This window comes from Gastrolobium bilobum, unplaced genomic scaffold (assembly GCF_033153095.1).
Source record: "Gastrolobium bilobum isolate Gb01-03AN ecotype WA unplaced genomic scaffold, APGP_CSIRO_Gbil_v1 utg44196, whole genome shotgun sequence".
Taxonomy (NCBI): domain Eukaryota; kingdom Viridiplantae; phylum Streptophyta; class Magnoliopsida; order Fabales; family Fabaceae; genus Gastrolobium; species Gastrolobium bilobum.
In genome coordinates, this window is record NW_026897881.1 from 10988 (window position 1) to 34894 (window position 23907).

At 34.2% G+C, this 23907-nt stretch overlaps 2 protein-coding genes across 4 annotated transcripts; both read left to right on the forward strand.

The window, feature by feature from the left end:
* Nucleotides 1–244: 244 nt before the first annotated feature.
* On the forward strand, nt 245–6752 carry LOC133311097 (transcription initiation factor TFIID subunit 7-like). 2 transcript variants are annotated; one of them, XM_061512114.1, is made up of 6 exons: nt 245–399; nt 1078–1140; nt 4798–5065; nt 5170–5289; nt 5969–6029; nt 6303–6752. In XM_061512114.1, exons 3-6 carry the CDS (start codon nt 4811–4813, stop codon nt 6464–6466), a joined length of 600 nt encoding a protein of 199 aa, XP_061368098.1. In that variant the 5' UTR covers nt 245–399; nt 1078–1140; nt 4798–4810; the 3' UTR covers nt 6467–6752. The 2 variants fall into 2 exon arrangements, with proteins under 2 accessions (XP_061368098.1, XP_061368097.1); XM_061512113.1 differs by having other exon boundaries at nt 5969–6038; nt 6309–6742.
* Nucleotides 6753–9762: 3010 nt separating this feature from the next.
* On the forward strand, nt 9763–18832 carry LOC133311098 (protein PIGMENT DEFECTIVE 338, chloroplastic-like). Of its 2 annotated transcripts, XM_061512115.1 has the most exons (8): nt 9763–10752; nt 11578–11652; nt 11733–11804; nt 12550–12630; nt 12761–12858; nt 14581–14706; nt 17998–18046; nt 18323–18832. In XM_061512115.1, exons 1-8 carry the CDS (start codon nt 9871–9873, stop codon nt 18479–18481), a joined length of 1542 nt encoding a protein of 513 aa, XP_061368099.1. In that variant the 5' UTR covers nt 9763–9870; the 3' UTR covers nt 18482–18832. The 2 variants fall into 2 exon arrangements, with proteins under 2 accessions (XP_061368099.1, XP_061368100.1); XM_061512116.1 differs by lacking the exons at nt 17998–18046; nt 18323–18832 and adding an exon at nt 15470–15573.
* The last annotated feature ends 5075 nt before the right edge of the window (nt 18833–23907 follow it).

A 23907-nucleotide genomic window follows, 5' to 3' on the forward strand; every position in this document is an offset into this window, starting at 1 on the left:
GCATAATTATTTTAAAAAGAATATAAATATAAAATTTAAAAAATTAAATATTAAAAAATAATATATGTAAATATTTTAAGTGAGAGTATTTTCTCTTTAATATTATTTTTTCCTTTCACTTAAAACACGATATCCTTTTTTCTGTTTTCTTTTTTTTTCTTTTGGTAATATAACTCTTCTACCCGATTCTATTGATCACCGTCACTAATCCACGTTTTGATTTGAAATCCAAATAGGTACCTAACCCAAACTCTTGGTTTTTTTCTTCTTCTTTTTTTGAAATATCTCTTTGTTTTTTTCTTTCTCATACTATAGAAGGATTCAAAGTTGCAGAGCCATCGAAGATACTGAAGCTGCAATACTATTCATTTTGCATCATACACACACTATATAATATTTGTTAGTTTTCTTATTTTCTCAGTTTCTCATTCAACAATTAATTTTATTTTTCCATTCCCTTTCTCGTAGATTCGTACTTTAGGATTTTGTAAATTTTAATTTGGGTCTGATTTGCAGATTCCCTTTCTCTCTTTTTGATTTGAAATCCAAATCGATATCGAACCCTAACTCTTTAGGGTTGGTGTTTCATTAGTTAGTTACCAAGTGGTACAGATTTTCGGAATTATATTTGTTCGTGGAAGAAATGTGATGTTCTGTTTGATTCTAATTATTGAAAATCATAAGTAGTTGCAGTTTTCACTATTATGCCAGGATGTGTATAAAATTGTAGTAGAACTTGAGCTAATTTGTTATATAGATTTTGCATTACTTGATAATATTGTTAAAACTTCTGTTGTGATGCATTTGATTGTCCGTACGGCCTGTTTCAAGAACTGTTTTGATTGTGTTGTAATCATTCTTTTTAATTGACATTTAAGCTGTGTGTGCGAATTGACAACCCCGTGCAATTTCAATGGTTGTTCTGAGCATGCAATTCTTTTTCATGAATTGTAGGTTTTGGTATGAGAATGAGAAGTAATTTTACCAGAGTGTTGCATATATTATGTGTTCGTGTGCAGTAATTTATATTTATTAACTTGCACTTTTGTTTTGATGATGCTGTCTGTCTGCTCCTAGTGTTAAAACTGACGACTCATTTGGGGATTCTGATGGTCTCAAGGATCCTGGGTTGAAGAAGAGGTACGCAATTTTATTCACCTTTTTTTCTCATTAAAAAATAATTCAATATTAATGAATAAAAAGAGCATATAATTAACATCTGTAGTGTAGTCATTTAGCACTTTATTCATTTTATTTCCCGATCTCTGTTGTTTGCTTGTGTGGTTTAGAATTTAGATTATTTATAAAACCATGTTTCTTTTTCTAGAATAACAACTCGGAAGGTGTAATGTGTATCAGTTCTAGTATTGTTGTGGGATAGATGTCACATGAGCCAAATGGTGCGGTTTAGAATGGAGTGTAAAGTTGGTAAGTGTTGGGGGATCCTTGGTTGAGACTAGAAAGCAACCTCTGCAAATATGAGCTTCAATTTCTTTGTCTGCCTCGTCAAAACTAAATGGTCACACCATAATATATAAAGAATCACATGAAGGAGAGAGAGGAACATATGGCTAAACATAATATGACTCTACAAATATACAGAGCTGGGTTTGTTTGCATTCATGGGTGTGAATAGAGTTAGCCCCATTCAAATATAATGGCTTAAAGGGTAATAATCATGAATGAAATAAGAGGCCTCTAGAGATATATGGACAAAGAAATTCTTACTTTAAATATTGTATGCATTAATTTAATTTTTTGATATATTAATTCATTTAAAAATCGAATTAATCTTTAAAAGATCGACTTTGTATCTTGGATTTTGAGCTTTTCTACTATCTTGTTTCAAGGAGATGACATGTGTACTTTGTAACTTCCTTCTGAGCTATACTTGGGCCTTTTTGGTGTGATGTATAAGGTTTGATAGTATAGGCTTATACTATACGTTATGATGTTTTTAGTTGTTTGGTGTGACCATCGTATAGTATAAGTTTATACAGTAAAATCTCTTAATACATCAAAATGATGTATAACTTAATAAGGCCTAGGGGGTGGGATTAGGCCAGATAAGGGGTTGATGTATTAACATCTCTGACCAGTGCAATTCTCAAGAATTAATATATTATTATAATATTATTATATTAAAATAAAAATTAATTTTTAAAATATTGGAGATTTTTATTTTTATAAAAATTAATATATTTTCTGGACACATTGATCAATAATTTTTTATAAAAATTAATATCATATGACATATTTGGAAGAATTATATAAATTCTTTATTAAAGTGTATTTTTGTCAAAAATATTTATTATTATTGTATCTAGTATATACAATGTATTACCAAACACTGGATGATATATCTTATACAATATCATGTCAAACGTTGGATAATACTAGAATTTAATCAGGTATTATCATACTTTTGAATAGCCCTGTTGTAGCGCGCTATAGCAGAGTTGCAGTGCAGCGGCCGGCCGCCATAGACCGCACCGCGACGGTTAGGCGAAGTGTAGCGGCCGCTATTGCGGCTGAATCACGGCGTTATTGCGCCGCTACAGTAGTTTCTGCAAAAGTGTTCTCATCATAGAAGGAAGAAATATAAAACTTAGATACAAGGGAAAGTGAAGATGAAGATTTGGATGTTCATGATTTCAATTATGATTAGTTCCTTAAGTTCTTTGATTTTGACATTTCACTTAATTGGCAGTTTGAATTTTGACTAATTTTGCCACTTTATTTAGTTGTGTTACATTATTTGAGAAATTCCTTCAATTTGCTTATGATTTGAATTTTAATGTTTGAAATCATTTATATTTGAGTTTGAGATATTTCAAATTTGTTTTTTATGTCACATTTTCATATTTTAGGTTTTATATTTGTGGAGTACAATTTAGTGTATCACTTAGGTACACTTTGCACAGTAGCGCTACCCGCTATAGCGCTATAGCAGTTTGGAGGGTCAGCTGCTACGCGCCGCTATCCGAGATTAATAAGTATGGGTATTATACAAGCAGATTTTATACTATCATGCCTCATCCTATATTGTGCACGAAACATGCCCTTAGTTTGGACTCACATATATGCATGTACAACTAGTGCTGTCAAAATGGGCTCAAGCCCATGGGACATCCCTGAGACCCGATACCATGCCCATAATTTTTTAGCCCATGTATATTGGGGTTGTTTTAGCCCTAACCCACAAACTTCTATTATTTCTTGGGTTGGGGTGGAGCTAACCGCGGGCCAACCCAGCCTAAATTTTTTTCTGACTCTCACTTCCAAGTTCCAATTTTTCATTGATTCTTCTCAAACATCAAGTTCTTTCGGTGTTTTTCCCCCTTCAATTTTTAGCTTGAACCCTAAAATTCAGATTTTTTATTAAGGATTAAGGATGCTGAATTTCCAACTTATCTAATTGATACTCTTCTTTTTCCTTTTTTGGAAACCCAAGTCTGATAAGAAGGAATACGACGAGGTATTTCATTGTCGACCAAACCCAAAAGATTGCTTTGCACAACCATCTCATCCTTCAAGATTTCAAGAAGGTTCTCTCTCACTATTTATAATAATTTGAAAAAAAAAAAAACCAAAGTAAGAGCATATAAGCTTATGAGTGATAATTTTAATTATATGAATACGGTATTTTCTGAATTCTGCTTTAGCTTAAGTTTTCAAGATATGGAAATATTAGTTTTTTTTAATTTTTTTATTTAGTTTAGTGTAATTTTAGAAGCCTTGCTCAAGAGGGGGGAAATGTTTGATTAACATGTTAGAGTGGGATATAACAAGATCGTAACCAGCCTTAAAGCCTACTCGAGTAAATTTGCTGGAAGATTATAAAGATTAAATTTGAAAAAGATTTCCAGGACTTAATTCTCAGTAGCATGCAAATATCTAACATCTAGCAACAGCATAAACTACAGGTTCTTTGTTCTTCTGGTTTTGTTTTGTCTTTTGCTTATATTAGATTATTTATCCTCATATATGCAATTCTCTTTCTTTTTCACTATTACGAAATGCGTATGTTAAAAATGACAGTAATCATTTTTTATTCAGTTACATTGTTAGTAGTGTACTTGCTGAAGCATGTGTGAGTTTTTATAAATTCTAGAAGTAAATGAGTGACTCCTGATAATATGACTGAAAGTTTATTTTAAATTTTATTTTGCTGACCAAGGCATTTTTAGTATGGAGTAGAAACAGTACAATGGGAAATGTAGTAAATGAAAGAAACTTTCTCTGGCTTCCATTCATTTGTAGTTTATATATCTATATTTTGGGTCAATGGAGTAAACAATACATGAGAGTTTGGAATAAAAATGATGTTGATAATTTTCGATATACTTTTGATGTCCAATCATCATTTTAGATACTATCCTTCTTTTCTTTTTTTGTTGAAACATGAACTCATGCTTTTTTTTCTTCAAGGAAGTAGTAAATTTAATAAGCAAGAACACAATTTCATTTCTTGTTCTTATATTGGTATCCTGATATCAGAGATAGCAAAATTTTCCAGAATATTATTTCTGTTGCTTTTCTTACTGTTTTGATTTTATTGGATTATGATACCTTTTATTTATTTGTTTATTCTTACGCCGGGGGAAGATAGGGAGTTTATTTTATGATTTCATTATAATGAAATCAAATTAATTCCATTTTTAATGTTTTTCAAACATTGCAATTGAAATCCCTTTTTTTATAATGGGTTCCAAACATATGATTTGATTTCTATATCAGATCAAATCAATTCAATTCAACTTAAATCAGAACATTTCCCATTTGTAATGATTCCAGACATATTCTAGTTATGGAGGAGCAATTCTTGCTTAGAGTTCCACCTAGTATTGCGGAGCAGATAGAGCGTCTTCTGAATGAAAACAATCCTTCTTCTTCGTCTGAAGACAAGTCATTAGATTTGTCATTTAGTGAGGATGGAAGAAGTGGTACATTTGTGATTGGGAATGATCACTTTCCAGCTTCTCTATTGGACCTTCCTTGTGTCGTTGAATCCTACAAGACTTATGATGATAGCTCATTGATTAAAACTGCTGATATTGGTCAGGTCAGGTGTCCATCGCTATTCACTTAATTCATTTATTTTTAATCTTACTCTCAATTTTATATAACTAATTAACTAACTAACTGCTTAATGTTACCAACTAACAGATGATTATGGTGAGGGAATCTGGTGATGCTGCTCCAGATGTAATTGAGTACAGACATGGCCTCACCCCTCCTATGAGAGATGCCCGCAAGCGTAGATTTCGCAGAGAGCCTGATCTCAATGTATTCTATTCATTCTTATAACATTGAAATTAACATGCCTTGTGTAGAGACACACACACACATATATGAGATAGGATATTGTTACTATCAGTTAGTGTTATTATCAATATCACTACCAGTTTGTTTCACTGTCAGATCGATTATGTTGATTCAACAGTTATATTGATTTCCACCTTTGTATGGTTATGATTTCCCATATTTAATGCTTTCATATCTAATATGGAGAATCATAACCATACAAAGGTGGAAATAAATATAAAGTATTAAATATAGGGAGAAGAAAGAAAGTTTTTAGAAAGTTAAATCAAAACCGTTAGATCAACATAATCGATCTAACGGTGAAACAAACTGGTAGTGACATTGGTAGTAACAATATATATATATATATATATATATATATATATATATATATATAGCATCAGATCATTTACACTGGTGTAAGTTATACTCTCAATCTTGACCATTGATTCCACTTATATCTAAGGGCTTTAATTTTTTAGTAATATGAGCCATTGGATACAAGTGGATCAATGCTCAAGATTGAGTGTAAGACTTCTAACTCTTATACTGGTGTAAGAATATCCTGCCCCTTTTATATATATATATATATGCTCTCATGCTTACTATTTTTTATATATGCTCTCATGCTTACTATTTTTTAAAAATTTTCATTTTCCAGCCTGAGCTTGTTTCACGGGTTGAGAAAGATCTTCTCAAAATCATGGCAGGAGGAACAGCTGGCAATCTTGATATCCTTTTATCTTATTTGTTTCAAACAGCAATTTAGTGAGCATTCCAAATACAAATTTATGATTCCGCTTTAAAATTGTTCTCTTTAAAATGGACAGTTGCCAAGATCATTGTTGTTGCTTACTTCGTTACCCCTTTTAAGGCATTTGCTTTTTAAACTTCTTGACGTGGGATTCATGGGATAAACTAGAGTGGCTTTTTTCATCAATGCCAAGAGCAATTGTTGCTCTCTTGATTGTGTAAACAAGCTTTCCTTGACTGAGATTCACATGTGGAAGCAGCTGAGCAAGAAGGGGATGAGAATACTCGAGGTGCTAATAAAAAACCTGCACCTACACCTGTACCAAAACACAATGTTCCGGAGACTCTTACAAATGCAGGGGAACCCGACAGGACTGACTCTGACGAATCTGATGACTCTGTTTGACTGAAATCAGCTACCAAAGAATATTACAATGATGAAATGTATTGAATAACTTCTTGCTGTTAAATCTGTCTCTCACCTACCATTTAAAATCGGTTACAGTGGATTTGCTATCCCACATTGTGCATTTCACTTGCGAAATGATTTGTTGTATTTTACGCTGTATTTAATTGTCGAAAAACCTTTTAGGTCCTGATTTCCCCTGCATATATGTGAATAAGGTTAAGCTGGTATTTATTTCAAGCCATTTTGTTTAAATGTTTACTCATCCAGCCATGGAGGGTGTGACTCTTTATGCTGCTTGGTTAGTGACCTAGTGTTAAAATTTATCCCTCAAGCATAGTTTTGTGGACCCAGTTATAATTTTGATACAGATCAAACATGAGAATGTGCTTCTTAATAAAATATGCAGTTATCTAGCCAAGAGCTGTACGAATTTTCTTGGAAATAGGAAATGTTTAATTCTTAGAATCTCAATCAGATTGATTCGTTAGCATTACCACTCTACGAGTCAAATTATTGTAGCAGGTCTAAGCATTCTCAACAGTAGCATTTGGTTCATTTGCTCCACCAAAACTTGGTCAGCCAGTCTCTGAAAATAAAGGGTGTTTATTGAAATTGAAGGCTTGTATGGAATAATAGGTAGCATCCACTACAGCATCAAACATACTGTTACAATGGAAGAGTGTGTTCAGGTCAACAATAAGGGATCGGAATAGAGCATATTTAATTGGGAAAATACCGTCTCCTTTAGTATATCCATATTAAGAATAGCCATTTAGCATGCAAGAGGAATTTGTGTTCTTCAAAAACTGGAGGAGTTGCTGTAATATTAGTTGACGGCATGTAAGCAGCTACATTTTTATTAATCAAGGCTGTAACAACTGATGGAGATTCTCCAATCCTTAGTATCTCCACATCGGTAACACCAACAATCACTTCGATATTAAGTGTTTGAAAGGGCTTGTAGCATGTGCATATTGGCATCAAACAGACGAACATGAGTAATTTGATGGGCTTTTAGAATAGCAACCCCATTTGGAGCAGATGGTAGATCAGAAAACATCAGTGCAATGTTTACCCCCACAAATGCACCTACATAGTACATGTTCAAGAATTTGATCCAACATCAATTGAGAAAATAGTTCAACAATCAAACGAAATCACAACTAAAATTGCTAAATAAATAATAGTTTAAATAAATTGAAGAGAATAATTTAATAAACAATTACAATTGAACAAGTGCAGATGAAAAAAGGTAGAGAAAAACCTAGAATGCAAGATGTTTATGGTTGTATGTAAATATAGTAGGAAGAAGCTAACCAAAACATTGATTTATATGGTAAATAGTAGATAGCTAATCTACCTAGCTTGCCAAAACCAGCACTAAGTGGTAGGAAGGAATAAAAACCAACGGCTGAAATAACCCAACACTTCCTATTCCTCTATAAAACTCCTTTAAGTAAACAATGTGTTAGTATCCAAAAACTAAAAACTTTAAGTAGAAGAAACTTTAACTAGATCTTGAAATCCCATCCCTTTGGGCCAATAAAGCTTTCTATATTTATCCAATATATTTTCTTGATATCCAATTCTCTTAGCTTCTGGCATAAAAAGAACTTTGAAACCTGGCTTAGAATATATTTTACTCCCTCGGGGAGGGGTATACTTACTACCAGCTAAATTTACTACCTTTACAACCAATCTAATCATTGTTAGATTAGAATTAAATCTAACGGTGATTAGGTACCCCTTATAATCTTAATTTTTTCTCTCACATCCCCTCTTTGTTTGGCTCTCTCTAGGTTTCCATCCCCTCTCTTTAGGTTTAGTAAACGCACAATAGGGATCGCCATCATTTTGTTTTGAGCGCTTCAAAAGCAATGACAACGAAGTGAATAATAAAAAAAATAAAATTATTTTTTAATAAGATTAACGAATGACTTAACAAATTTTTCATTGTCTTTGACAAACCCATGATAACAACCTGTGTGTCCAAAGAAACCTCTCAAGCTCCTAATGATTCAAGGAGCAGACAATTGCAGTATACTCTTAATCTTCTTAGGATCCATGGACATTCTCAATTTGGATATCATGTTGCCAAGTATCCGAATCGTTTCTCCCTGGGGTGTTGGAAGCCTTTACCACAAATGCATTAGAGTTTTATATATATATATATATATATATATATATATATATATATATATATATATATACTCATTCATTATCCTTCCTTGCATAAAAGTGATGAGGCTCTCATATATGTTTCCCTGATCTCTAAATTGTTGAATCAATGCTACCATTGAACCTTCAAAATCTAGAGAGAGACAGAGGCAGGCAAAGGGGATGGAAACCTAGAGAGAGAGAAGGGGGCCAGACAGAGAAGGGATGTAAGATAAAAAATTAAGATTATAAGGGATAATTAATCACCATTAGATTTAATTATAATCTAACGGTGATTAGATTAGTTGTAAGGATGATAAATTTAGCTGGTGGTAAGTCCAATGAGCCTTTAATATTATACTCTCCTTGAAAAAGCATAAATCTTTGAACATTTAGCACTTTGTGAAAAACATAATGTTTTCCCCTTAAATTTAAATTTTTTTCATTTTATTTTTAAAATATCTTATATTTAATGAGATAAGATTTTATGTCTATATTTTTTCATGCCTACTTTATTTATTTCTTTTTACACATTTATTCACTCTTTCTCTGTATTTCTGGGGTGGTTTAGATTGTGATTTAAGTTAACGATCCGAAGAAAAATAGATAAAGTATACATATAAAAAACTAAGCATAATACCTTATCTTATAATTAAAATTTTTGGGGGATGGTTATATTTCCTCTCTATTTATTCTTCCTATCCTCACTGCCTTTTTATCACCGTTAGCTTATATTTATTGAAAAAGAGATAAACAAAAAATGTAATTTGTTGGGGAAAAGAAACAGGGGAGATAAAAACAAAATAAAAAAATATTTTATATTTGATACCGTTAATTTAAATTTGATCCAATGGTAATAAAAAAAATAAGAATAAAAAGATTAAGGAAAATGATATTATAACCGTTGGATCAACATAGTAACAGTGAAATTGATTGTTTAATAATAGCATTATAGCAAGAGTAATTGTTCTTACAATATCCTAACGCAAAGATTAAAAATAGGTAGACATTAGACAATACCACCTTTCCCGAATTTTAGTAACAACACTTTTAAAAAGAAATAATTTTTTACCCAAATTTAATCACAACAAAATAATACACTTACTCATTGAACCCAAGCGTTTGAGAGAGGGAAAAGCTAAAAGAGGATAGAATAGCAGGCATGAAAGGCAATCCTCTTTGAAACAAAAATCAATCCCTGTGACTGAGAACTGAATTAAAGCTCATACTGTGAAAATAAGAAGATGCTGTTGATTCTTTGTCCCTATAATTCCCTTTGTTTTCACAAATGTACATTACATGTCACTGATTTCTGCAACACCTTGAAGAACAAACCACATACGAACCCCATGAAACCCCCATCTCCAACACCCCAACATTTTTTCCCTTACACAAATAAATTTGCAATTTTGGGTGCTACCCATGTTGCATTTTGCTCAAGGAATGAGGAATTTGATGGGTTTTCAAGTAACAAGTTATCTCAAGAGGTAGTTGATGATAGAATCCAAGAGCATGGAACGCTTGAGTTGATGAAAAAGCCTTCACTGGTTCCTGAAAATGGGTCGTCTTCCGAGGTTGATATGGACAGAGAGAAATCTTCCACAGAAGATGAGGCTTTCACACCCTTTTTGAAGTTCTTCACAAGAAGTGATTCTGTGGTGGAGGTAAAAGAAGATGTTGAGGTGTTAGAAGTTTGTGATGAAAGAGACAAGATAGATGATGAGAGTGAAGAAGCTAAGAAGGTTAATGCTGAGTGCTATGAGCCCAAACCTGGGGATTTTGTGGTAGGTGTTGTTGTTTCAGGTAATGAAAACAAGCTCAATGTCAATGTTGGAGCAGAGTTACGAGGGACAATGTTGACAAAGGAGGTGCTTCCCTTGTATAGTAAAGAAATGGAGTACTTGTTATGTGATGTGAACAAGGGTGAAGAGAATTTTATGATTCAGGGGAGGATGAGAATTCTGAAGAATTATGATGCAATAAATGGAGTACCAGTTTCAGGAAGTACTGTTGTAGAGATTGGTACCATTTTGTTTGCTGAGGTTCTGGGAAGAACACTTACTGGTAGGCCATTGCTTTCTTCTAGAAGGCTCTTCCGCCGGATTGCCTGGCACCGCCTGAGGCAGGTTTTTCACTTCCTTTCATTCTTCATTTCCCCTTATTACCTATGCTTAGTATAGTATATATGGTAGCTTTCATGTAGAGTTTGTGAGTGGGAGATGCAATAGTCCTTTTGACTACTTAGTTGGAAACTAGGAAGCAGGGACATGACATAGGACATGAATTAAACTAGGAAGGATCAGACCCAATGTGTGAGTCTATATGGGTATCCTTACCTTACATTTTTAAGAGGCTAGTTATATGAATCCAACCTATGACCTTTAGGTCACATGGCAACAACATCAACCATTGTGGTATGGTTCCCAGTAAGACAAAAATTAAGAGAAAATTCTGAAATTATAGGGAACAACATGGTTTGGATACAACATATAAAATTTATATAAAACTAACATAGATACACAAATATTAAACTAATAGAAAAACATCAATGTTTTAAAGGTCAACATTAGTCGTTGTAGACAAAATGAATTACTATATTTTATCTAGTTGTAGCATCTTTGTCCCTATTGTTAAAAAAAAGTTCAAAAAATCAAAGTAAATTTTTTGAAGGATGTAGGCTTGGTGTATCAGAAACCGGTACGGAAACCATTTGAAAATGTCTGTGCTTCCTAGGTTTGAAAGGTTATTATGCTACATTGATAAGGTAAGAAAATGTCAGATCACATGTATAGTGTAGTTATAGTCTGTTAGGAAATGTATGTGATAACAAAATCGAAAGCCATGATCTTATGCCAGATTATTGCTTTAGTCGATTTTAATTCCTACAAAGTCAAATAATCTCTTCTCTTGCTGATGAGATTTAAATCTTATGCTTTTAATGTTTTGGGCAGATAAAACAGCTGAGTGAACCTATAGAGGTTAGAATCACAGAGTGGAATACTAGGGGCCTGCTAACAAGGATTGAGGTTTGTGCCATTGACCTGAATATTTATGTTCATGTAGCATTTGAGTAAATGTTTATCTCTTCTTGAATTTGGAACTGCAGGGTTTGCGAGCTTTCCTACCTAAAGCTGAGCTTATGAAAAGAGTAAATAGCTTTGCTGAATTGAAAGAAAATGTGAGTTTCAGTCCTGGAATTTTTCTGCCAGATAGAAAAAAATAAAATGAAAGAAAAATAGAAAATAAAGATTTTTTTTTACTTTGGGACAACCACTTAGCGTATGAGCTTCTTCTGAATTCTGATACTCTTAGTCTTTGGTTGTATTATCTGCTGTTAAGTGGATCAGAATATAACAATATTTATAGCTATGCTGATGTGGATACTGCCATTAGGCTCAATTAAAATCTTATGTGGCTTCGGTCTCCTTGAGTGTGATCAACGGAAGCATATACGATCTATCCCTGTCAATTTTACTGTTGTTCTTTAATTGAAACCTGTTATTTTCCAAGCTTTAGGTATGACTGTGCCTTAAGAAAGTAGTCAAAGATTTTAACAGTAAGTATCATAGGATAGGAGTATTCAACATTAAGACAATTTTGTTCTGACCATGTATTGAAAATGATGTCTTCTATAATTGCTTCAGTAAGATCTGTATGCTTTTGCCTCTGGCTTATGTTATTTTATATATATTTTTAAATGAAGACCTGTCTATTTCAAATTCTTATACGTCACGATTCATGAAGGAGTTCAAACTTCAAAATATGAATAGTGGTGACTTAAGTTGTCTTGTGGAATACCTTATGAGCTTCCTCTAAGTAAATGAATATAGTTATTTTTCCTTTCTAATTGTTCACCATCCATTGTTAGTCTTCATTTTTTTTCCTTCCTTACTTCTTACGACTATTTGATAATATTGATGTAGGTAGGACGTTGTATGTATGTACAAATTACTCTAGTAGATGAAGCTAAAAGCAATTTGATACTTAGTGAGAGGGAAGCTTGGGTCAGTACTCAAATCTGCCTATTTCCTTTCTTGTTGCCTAGTTTAAATATTTCAGTGTTGGAGTTTTTAGTTTTGCTTTCTCCTTTTTATCTTCTGAAATTCCTGCTGTATAATTATCTTGATGTTTCAGGAAAAACTATATCTTCGAGAAGGAACCCTTCTTGAAGGGACCGTGAAAAAGATACTTCCTTATGGAGCCCAAATAAGGATAGGAGAAACGAATAGAAGGTGAGTGATAGCTTAGTTATATATAGCTAACTCTTCATGCTTTTTTTTCCCTGTTCCGTAAGTCATAACTTTATTCAAAGGATTCATGTGGATGCAATTGTTATTTCCAAGGAACAATTCCATCTTGGAGTATCGTTAGATACTTGGACACTTCCAACTTCCCCGCTTTGATTTTTCCACTTGTGAAGGAAGGAAAAGTTACTGCAAGTTGATCCTACATATGACTGATAGAAAAGATAGAAACAAACTAGATAGTATATGAACAATCACGTGAGTGCTTTTCAAAGGTCTATTTATGAATCACCTTTGAAATTGATGGAATTGTGTAGACCTGCATTTACTCTGAAGGGAAAAAAGGGAAATTGATGGGATTCATAGCAAGAAGAAATGAAGTTTTCATCCAGATTGGAGGTCGTGCCCTGTCACTTGATCATATTTGAGCCTCTATTTAATTCCAAGGTCACAACATTGTCTTTCAATGTTAAAGCGACATGTTCCTTCTTACTTAGCATGCACTCGTGCTAAAAAATTACCTCTTGCTTTGGAAACATCTTCCTCTTTGATCACATACTATTGATTTATACTCCACTTATGTTGAAATTTTCTTCGGTAATGGGCCCTAAAAGATTGGAAGTATGTTCACCCTCCAAAGTCAATTCTTGATCGACCTTAATTCTGAATTTGGTTGAATCTTGTAATCATGTCAATGAAAAACACAACAGACAACAAAAAGAGTTCTAAGTAACTAACCAGAAGAATGACAACCAATTCTAATTTTGTAATGGTCTTTAGTATCATTTTGCACTAGCTCTTAAGTAAAACACTGTTATGATTGGTTTGCAAAGCAGATATTGTATTTCCTCCTGATGCTCAAAAAGTTATGTTTAAGATTAAGTGATATCAAAAGTTATGGTGCTGGAGTTTTTACAAGTTATAACTGTAAAAGATAATGATATATTATATTGAAACATAAGGTAATGGAGGCAATGTGCTAAATGGGGTCGTGACTCATGAGTCAGACTTTTTAACAGGAACGCTGGAGTGAGATCTTAATATGAAATATGAATATAAGAGAAGTTATTAGCACCTTCTTTCCTTGTCCATTGAAATCTGGTTTAAGAAGGGTAGTCCAGTACAAGTGTATTCAATGCTCAAACCTTGGGATTTCTTTTTTGAGGATTCTTGATAATCTAGAGTGCAAAGGTAAAATTTTCAGTTGGTTCCGTTCCACAAAGGTCCACCACATGAAAATGCTTCTTCACATTAGGTCTTAAAATCCTTAATCAGGTTAGGACTGGAAATGAATTACTGGGCTGGAGTAAGGGCTAGTACTTGGTGTAATGATTCTGGTCGAGAGCATCTCTGCCACTAGCTTCTCAATCTTCTCTTGAATGAGAAAGGAAGAGAGAAAGAATGCAATATGCATTTAAAAAGTGGTGATTACAAGAGGAAGAATCCTCTTACAAGGCATCTTCCCTTCTCTGTGGTTCATGCCTAACAATCATGTTTATTTTTAATACTCATATGACATACCTAACCTTTTTCGTTTTGTGGAAAAAGTTGCATCATTGATGATTCTGGCTTGGCTATTTTATTGTTAAGCTGCTTTTCGTAATCATGTTCTGCTCCTTGTTATCATCAAGATTTGCATATCTACTTCATGAGTTAAAATTGTTAAGATATTACCTGACGTTTAAAATGAATCTGTTGGGTACCTTTCAGTGGATTGCTGCATGTTTCAAATATCACCAGAGGTGAAATTACTTCTGTTAGTGACGTACTTTTCGTTGATGAGAAGGTTAAAGTTCTCGTGGTGAAGTCAGTATTTCCTGATAAAATTTCTCTAAGGTAATGTATTACTGACTTTGACTTCATTCTGTAATTGTTGGATGCACTTAGTCTGTTATTGTTTGTTTGGGGTTATTTAGAGCTTGTTTCGATTTTTTTTTTTAAGCTAAAGCTACTTTTAAGCTAAATTAAAAAAAAAGAGCTTAAAAAAAAAATCAAAAGTTGTTTGGTGATTATTATGATTATATAAAATTTTTAACTTGAAAGTTACGTAAAAACTATTCATTTCAAAAAAGTACACATTTCAAGAAAAGCTAACAAGAGCTTAAAAAAAAGCTCCTCCTAAGAGCTTTTGGCTTTTGACTTTTTTCTTCATCGTAAAAAACGCTCTTTTTTTTTTTTTTTTTTTTTTGTATTATAAGAGCTTTTGTAAAAACCTGTTTGACCTAACTTCTGCTTATAAAGAGAAGAAAAGCTAAAAAAAGAGAATCCAAATAGGCACTTAATGAATAATGGTAAACCTTCCGAGCTAATTAAAATTCCAATTCCTACCCTCCCCACTTACAACCCAACAACTCCTTACAAAATTAGGCATCACTAACAAGCCTCAGAAAAAGGTAAAAATAATGTAACTGAAAAAGGAAAAATCCACCAAAAAAAAAAAAAAATCTGCATTAAAGAATATCATATTGATACAACTCGACCCAAGCCCAATAAGGTGTATAGAAGAGACAAGCATAGAAGGATTTGGACCTCAACTAAGGCTGATCCAAGCCCAACCAACACTGACCCAATTGATGACTCAGCAAGTCTGTTGCAACAGAATGAGGGAACGCAGCACATTGTGAGCAAAGGAAGATTAAATAACGTTGGTGATGAGAGAGAAGGGGAGGCAGAATCTGAATAGTGGAATTGGGACCTTGGGAGAGAGTGAAGCCTCTCCAATTGCTTCACATTATCCTTTACTTTCTGCATTATTTCCTTTCCGTTATTGTATTTCCATTTGGTATGTAATGGGGAGATTAGGCTGCACCACTCTGTAATTTGTCTCCTGTTATCAACTCTGAAGTTGATATTAATTCCTTACTGTAATACTGTAATTTGTCTCCTGTTATCAACTCTGAAGTTGATATTAATTCCTTACTGTAATACGAATTCTGACAAAATTATATACAAATTTTGAAGAGAAAGTAGAGATCCAAAGAAACTGTTAAGAGTGTTAGTGTTAATAGTGTAGAAGTCCCACATTGAGTGTGTCTCTTTGTATTCTTCAATTGGTTTGCTATATAATAGCACCAATGTTGTGTAGTTTAATACAACAAGGATTACTATCATTTCCTCTTGTATCTATGATATTGAACATGGTATCAGAGTCTAACAAGAGGAATCTTAATCCGTTTAACTTAGTTCTATTTTCCATAATTTCAATATGGTTATAGAAAGATATCACCCTCCTTGAGGGATTCCCGTTGCTATTTCTTTTTCGGGTTTTTCTTAGTATGCTCTGTGACTGCAGCTTAGACTGATCTGTCACATCAGAAAAGAATGATCATTGGGAAGTTGTTGGGTTGACCACCGCTGTCGTTGACCGACTACCGTTGACCGCGTTGTCCACCGTTGACAGCCGTCTTCGGCGACTTTTTCGGTGACTTTTCCGATGACTTTCTGGCGACTTTTTCGGCGATCCACCACCGTCTCCGACAACTTTTCCGACGACCCACCGCCGTCTCCGGCGACTTTTCCGATTCCGCGAAGCTTTGTTTTTCTTTAATCTTCTTTCTTCCCAAGATGGAGTATTTATACTATTCATCATCCATCTTGAGGGGGAGCACTGTCCAAGTTGCTGATGTTGTCTCCGCTGATGTTAATTCTGACACCGAAGTTCCTCTTGAGGGGGAGCACTGTCCATGTTGCTGATGGTCATTCCAGCACAATTGTCTTTGCCGATGATAATTCTGGCACTGTTTAGAAGTTCCTCTTAAGGGGGAGCACTGTCCATGTTGCTGATGGTCATTCCAGCACAATTGTCTTTGCCGATGATAACTCTGGCACTGTTTAGAAGTTCCTCTTGAGGGGGAGCACTGTCCATGCTGATGGTCATTCCAGCACAATTGTCTTTGCCGATGATAATTCCAGCACTGTTTAGAAGTTCCTCTTGAGTGAGAGCACCTTCCATGTTGCTGATGGTCATTCCAGCACAATTGTCCTTGCCGATGATCATTCCGGCATCTTCCATGTTGATGTTCATTTCGACGCCATTTTTAGCACATCGTTGATTTTTGGTTTCTCATTTAGGAGATTTATTTTGATGTTATGTTACTTGGTCTTTCTTGTAATAAGCTTGTAGCATAGTCAAGGGGAAACCGCGGCTGCTCACCAACTGTTAAATGAAATGTCTGAGAGGGATCTTGATGCTGATGTCCTGGTCAGCTCAGTTGTCTTTGCCGATGATAATTCCGGCACCATCCATGCTCTGATGTCCATTCCAGCACTGTCTCTTTATCAGCTCTTCAGACTGATGGTCATTCCAGTTGATTTGTTGTACTTAGTCATTTCATTTTGTTGATGTAGCATTGTTGTTTTTGGTTCCTAATGGGAGTATTATTTATGTATCAAGCTTATAGCATATGATCTATATGCTACAGCTTGAGGGGGAGTGTTAAGAGTGTTAGTGTTAATAGTGTAGTAGTCCCACATTGAGTGTGTCTCTTTGTATTCTTCAATTGGTTTGCTATATAATAGAACCAATGTTGTGTAGTTTAATACAACAAGGATTACTATCATTTCCTCTTGTATCTATGATATTCAACATACAAAATATCACAACTTGACCATGGTTTCCTATGACCATTGATGGACTTTCACATAACAGCTTAAACTTTTGAGTTGAATTAGTTCTTTACATGGTATTAGAGCCTCGTGTCCCGGGTTCGATCCTCGCCACCTCCCATTTTCTCTTGTGGAATTTCTTAGCACAGGTAGGTGGGCATGTGCATTATCCATCCTTCATGCCCAATAGGCTCTCGTGTGAGGAGCGTGTTTGAGAAATATATAAACCATTGATGGACCTTCACTTAAAAGCTTAAACTTTTGGGTTGAAATAGTTCTTTATATATATCCAAAAACTAATGCTTTATCCCTTGAGTCTTTCTTTTTAAAGAGGTTTCTTGAAAGTTGAGATAAATGAACTTTGCTTGGAGTAGAGTATACTTGGGCTCACTATGGTCTATCAGTTATCTGTTCTTTACCAGTTGACATGTTTTGTTCAACCCTTTCTCTCAAAAGTAGTGTTTTAAGGAACATTAAGTGCTATAATTGCTGCTAATGTGTTTTTGCTTTTGTTTCATGCAGCATCGCAGACCTTGAAAGTGAACCTGGCCTGTTACTATCCAATAAAGAGGTATTTAATTCTTCTTTTTTTATATATATTAAAGTTCTTTGGTTTGAACCGAGGGCGAGCCTGGAGCAGTTGTCATGCTGCTCTTTTGTGACTAAAAGGTTATAGGTTCGAATCCGGTAAACAGTTTCTTTGCAAATATGCAAGAGTAAGGCTGCGTACAAGGATTGTTCTCACTTTTACCCTCGTTAGTCGGGATTTAATAGGAAGTGCTTTTTAAAGTTCTTTGGTTTGAGTTACATTGATCTTGAGAGATGCTTGTTTCTTTTCTGTCAAAAGAGAGTATTTATGGAGGCTGATATGATGGCAAAGAAATACAAGGAAAAGCTACATCATGCTATTATCACACAACAACCAGAAACCCTTCCAAACGGTGCCCTGCCTTTTGAAAATGAAGCACTTTATGCTAACTGGAAGTGGTTCAAGTTTGAGAAATAATGATGAAACAAATTAATCTTGAAAGCATAAAATCATTCACAGAGAACATGACATTGCATGGAACATCCAGTTCCAAAACTCTTGGCCATCATTCTTAGAAGAAAACATTATGAGCCTCAGACGGAAAAGATTTTGATTCAGTCGTTATTCTCTTGATGAGTTGGTTTGGCATGCATTACGTAGAACGCACAAGCCATAACGGATGTGGTTAAATAGATCATCAAAGTGTTATTAGCTTTCAGGTTTTTTTGCCCCTTTAGTTTTTTTTAATAACTTTTTTAGCTATCTTCTTCGCTTGTCGTTTTATGGATAGAGAATCGTGTAGTTATATGAAAATTTATTTGGAGTTATAATTACATTGATTTACTTCAATATTGATGCTTTCATTTCCATCTTGTTTCCGTCCTTATCTTTTCATCTCTTTTTGCTTTTTAAGGGTTTGTATTATTGCTAATTTGGAGATAACAATGGATGTTCCAAAATATTAAATCATTTAATGTTCGTAAATAAAATTCATCAATCATCGTCGTTGCACGGATAATCTAGTTTGTAGCTTAAAATTATGGAAAAATATTTTTTGGAACAGTGATCAAAATGTCACTGTTCATCAATTTTTTTACTTAAATGCCACGCGAACAGTCTTATTTCTCAATCTGCCTCGGGGGCGAGTTCGCTACCCGGTGTAGCGAATTCGGTTTGCTGACGTGTCACGTTTCTAGTGGACACCAAGTTCGCTACACGGGGTAGCGAACTTGGTTAAACCCTATGTAGCGACCTTCAAACCTTTTTTTTTTTTTTAATTTGGTACTTGTTATCCACTAGAAATGTGACACGTCAGCAAATTGAGTTCGCTACACCGGATAGCGAACTTGTCCCCGTGACATTTAGTTAAAAAAGTTGGTGAACAGTGACACTTTGGTCACTGTTTCCAATATTTTCTTTTTATATTTTTTAATATATGTGGACTTCATACAAGATGTGTCTATAATATGAAAAAAAATTCTCCTATTGCATAAAAAAATTGAAACCCTAAAATTATATATGCTTCTTTCATGCTAGAGTAACTGACTTATGAAACTTAAGACAAACCAACTGCTCGCAAGTCATGGGAGGTGATCTCAAGGGCTTGAAAGTTATCAATAAAACTACGATACAAGGCAGAAACCATTCAAGTTTATAAATAAAGGGTTTTATAATTCTCATTCAACATGAGAATTCAAATTTTCCTACACACCCTTCGATTTTCGTGCTGACACGGGTCTTACATATAATTTTTTCTAACACACGGGTCCCACATGTTTTTTATCTCTACAACATGAGAATTGAATTCTCATTCAACATGAGAAAATCAAATCCCATAAATAAATGATAATTATAAATATTATTTTAAAGATGTATTTCTAACATGACCTAATCTTAAACTTATGAAAACTGTTGATTTGAGTACCAAATATTAAGCATAGCCTACACGTAAGAATTTCGAACAATTTCTCTCAAACTCAATCGCGGGCTGATTCCAAGAACTCTTCCAATCAAGAATTGGGGACGAAATGTTAAAGAATAAAAATGATAAAATACATAGGATGTAGTGATACTTTCATGTTCGCCAAAGTCAATCAAGTATTTGAACGCTGACCGCAATCGGAATAAACTATTTCTAATCATAATCAATACAATTAAAATTTTTGTCAAGCATTACTATTAATATTATTACCAATTAATTATTGATTATATTGATTCAACGGTTATATTTATTTTTATATTTGTATTTTTATGATTTTCTATATTTAATACTTTATATTTATTTTCACCTTTAGGTAGTTATGATTTCCCATATTTAATATGGAAACATTAAATATGGAGAATCATAATCATTCAAAGATGAAAATAAATATAATTGTTGGATCAACAAAATCGATCTAAGGGTGAAATTGATCGGTAGTAACACTAATTGGTTGTTACAATATCCTACCCATATTCATTAATAGAATAATAATAAGATTTATTATATTATTTGTATTTTAAATTATTTTACCCATAATAAAATTGAAACAACAAAATATAAGAATTACTATTATTGTTATTTATATTGCGAACAAGAAAGTGTATGATACAAATAAGTAATTAGGATGTTGTTAGACAAATAAGGAAAATTAGAGAGTATTTTATTATGTTATTTTGTATTTTGTTATTTGCTGGGTTTATTTTTTCTACAGTCAATGTAGACAAAACGAGGTCGTTTTGAGACGAAAATCAAGGTATTTTTGTAATTATAATTTATTTCAGGATTATAATAGTATTTCTTATTATAATTTTTTAATTTTTTTAAATTCAAAACGGCGTCATTTTAAATTTTGAGAATGAATGTAAATAACTTATATAAGATGTTATTATTTTGCTTGGATAATTTTAGATCCTCTCTCGTGTACTTAAATATGCATTTTTGCCATTGAATAGGAAAACAAATTCAGGAGATTCACCCTTCTGGTTGAAAGATGGGACCTCCCCTCGGATTGAGACTAATTTTTCTTGTCTCTATTATCAATTGGTGCCCTCGTTGAGAGGAGCACCATGAATGTTCCATCATTCATGTTAGAAAAACAAATAACCCATCAACATTCATCAACATTTTTCTATACATTTTCTAGTCAAATTTCCTCAACCGCCCAAACCACTACCTCCTTTACTCATTCACAATATCAAGATCCAAAAGAGGTATTGGTCAATCTACGTCAAATAACTAGTGTACGTGAGTACCGGGAGCAATTTGAGTCGCTTGCAAGATGCACTGTGGTTCCACAATCAATATTGATGCACCTTTTTATCTTCAGTTTGAAAGCGAAGATCCGCGAGGTAGTTCTAACATGGCAACCAATTTCGTTATCTCAAGCCATGGATTTCGCTTTTAGACAGGAAGAGAAGAAGCTGAAAAGATGCAATCGAAGTTCCAGTGTCACACTGCCCTAAATCAGTTGTGGCTTCCAATGTCTATAATTCTGAGTCGTTGCACATGGTTTCATTCAATGCCGTTAAAATCGAAATCTTGTAAAATCGAAAAAGGATTAAAAAATCGTAAATTGTAAAATAATAATATAAAATAAATTGTAAAAACATATTAGTAAAATCATTTTGATGAAAAAACTCGTAAAAACATAAAATCGTAATGATAAATCGAGATTTTAACAACAATAGTTTCACTATTTTCACTCTCTGTTTCATCTGGCTTGGCTAATGCTGTCACACTCCTTCGTTCTACAATTTAATTGCTACCCATTGCTCGGAAGGTGTTTGCTAAAATGGCTCTAAAAATTTTTGTCTGTTGGAATTTGGTGTAGGATCCAGGTGGAAGGATTGTGACCATGATAGTATTGATCCTCATCTTTGTGGTGCTGGGGACTTTCATCACAAAAGGGGATGAGGGAAAGGCTACCTGTAATGAAATGTTTTCAACAAATGAGTCTGCACAAAATGTATGCAGAACAGAGCATTTAGTAGAGCTTGCTTTCAATTTAGGCTTTGATGGGTGGCTGATGAATGTGGAGGTAACATTGGACCCGGGGCAGATTTCTAATTTGAAAGAGTTTGTCAACCATTTATCATTAACAATGCATTCTTCTGTGCCTGAATTATTAGTGATATGGTATGACAGTGTCACTATTGAAGGTGATTTATGGTGGCAAAATCAACTAAATGAACATAATAAACCTTTCTTTGATATATGTGATGGAATATTAACAAATTATCCTCATCTAAGCAAGCGCTAGATTTTGAGACTGCTCAGAATCGTTGGTGGGGTCTTGCGGAAAAATCATGGGGCATACTGCGAAAGTATCCTGGAGCACTACCATTTGTGCTGATGTGTGATGGAAAAATCCTACAAGCTACTCCTTATCACCATCTGTTGACCTCAAGCCAAGAATTTCAGAACCTTGTTAATGCTCACCAGGTGGCTGCTGGTTCTGACCGAATTGTGGATGTTACTTCCCAGAGACGTTCAAATACTGATATAGAGATTAGGAAAACATACATGGAGAACCAGTGTGAAGCATCACAAGAAGGTCAATTAATTAAGCAATAAGAGAGAGCAAAACGAAACAAAGGGTTCAAGCCTCACTTACAGTATTTGAATCAGAACAAACAAGTATTTTCCAGAACCATTTTGGTTAAGGAGGAATTCTCCCCTCCAAGTGAGATAGCTCTTTCATGCCAATACTAGTCCTTTCTTCCATAGCTTTGCAACTAATGAGTGGTTAATGCTAAGGTTGGAAACAGTCAGTTCAATCATTTTTGCATCCGCAGCACTTTGGAGTATCAACAAGAAGAATTTTGTAAAGCCTAATTTTTACCCCGAGGACAAGGTGTTTGTTAAGGGGTGTGGAATGATACAAACGAGTAATTAGGATGTTGTTAGACAAGTGAGGAAAATTAGGGAATTTGTTATTTTGTATTGTGTTATTTGTTTGGATGATTTTAGATCATCTCTCGTGTACTTAAATAGGAATTTCTGCCATTGAATGAGTAAGCAAATTCAGGAGATTCACCCTTGTGATTGAAAGGAGCAGTGCTGTGAAACCCGGCCTGAGTCGACCTGGAATCCGGCAATCCAGTTATCGGATTGGTGTTGGAATTTATATATATATATATATATATATATATATATATATATATATATATATATATATAATTGTGTAGACACTCTATTGGTTATGAATAAGAAGTTTGGTAATGAAAGGGTGTGTCTTTTCGTCGACAAACAGATGTATCTTTTCATCCTAAATGATGTGTTGTTTCATCTGAACGGATGTGTTGTTTCATCCGAACGGATGTGTTGTTTCATCCGAACGGATGTGTTGTTTCATCCGAACAGATGTGTTGTTTCATCCTAATGGATGTGTTGTTTCATCCTAACGGACATGTTGTTTCATCCTTGAATGGGTGCCTTTTCGTGTTGAACGAATGTGTCTTTTCGTGTCCAACGGATGTGTTGTTTCGTCGTCGAATAGGTGTCTTTTGAAACGTGACCGGTCAGTGTCTATAAATAGACACTGACACCTTCATAAAATGGATCCAATTTTCTGCACTGAAACTCTGCCGGAATTTTTCTCCTTCCGGTTTTGCATATTCCTTTTCATACTCCGGTGTGATTTCCTCTGGCATATTGTTGTGTTCGTTTGGGCTGTTGATTGGTAGTGCCGCCATTCTTCAGACGAAATCCGTTCTATCCTGGGAGACAAGTGTCCATCAACCTTGGGCATCAGTGAGGGGACAAATTGTCTTAAGGAGACACGTTCTGTGGGCTCGGATTTTATTCCTCTGATATTGCATTTTTTCATTCTTCTGATTTTGTTTGTTTCATACATATCAAGTAAGTCTATTTTTTAATATTTTTAATTGCACAGTGACAATTCTGATCATCTACTCCCTTC

Bases quoted from the DNA above. Each gene is read 5' to 3' on its own strand.
- LOC133311097 (XM_061512113.1), top strand. From the start codon at position 4,811: ATGGAGGAGCAATTCTTGCTTAGAGTTCCACCTAGTATTGCGGAGCAG. The intron at 5,066-5,169 runs GTCAGGTGTCCA...ACCAACTAACAG, and splicing joins AAACTGCTGATATTGGTCAG to ATGATTATGGTGAGGGAATC. The intron at 6,039-6,308 runs ATATCCTTTTAT...ACTGAGATTCAC, and splicing joins AGGAACAGCTGGCAATCTTG to ATGTGGAAGCAGCTGAGCAA.
- LOC133311098 (XM_061512115.1), top strand. From the start codon at position 9,871: ATGCTGTTGATTCTTTGTCCCTATAATTCCCTTTGTTTTCACAAATGT. The intron at 10,753-11,577 runs GTTTTTCACTTC...TGTTTTGGGCAG, and splicing joins CCTGGCACCGCCTGAGGCAG to ATAAAACAGCTGAGTGAACC. The intron at 12,859-14,580 runs GTGAGTGATAGC...GGTACCTTTCAG, and splicing joins ATAGGAGAAACGAATAGAAG to TGGATTGCTGCATGTTTCAA.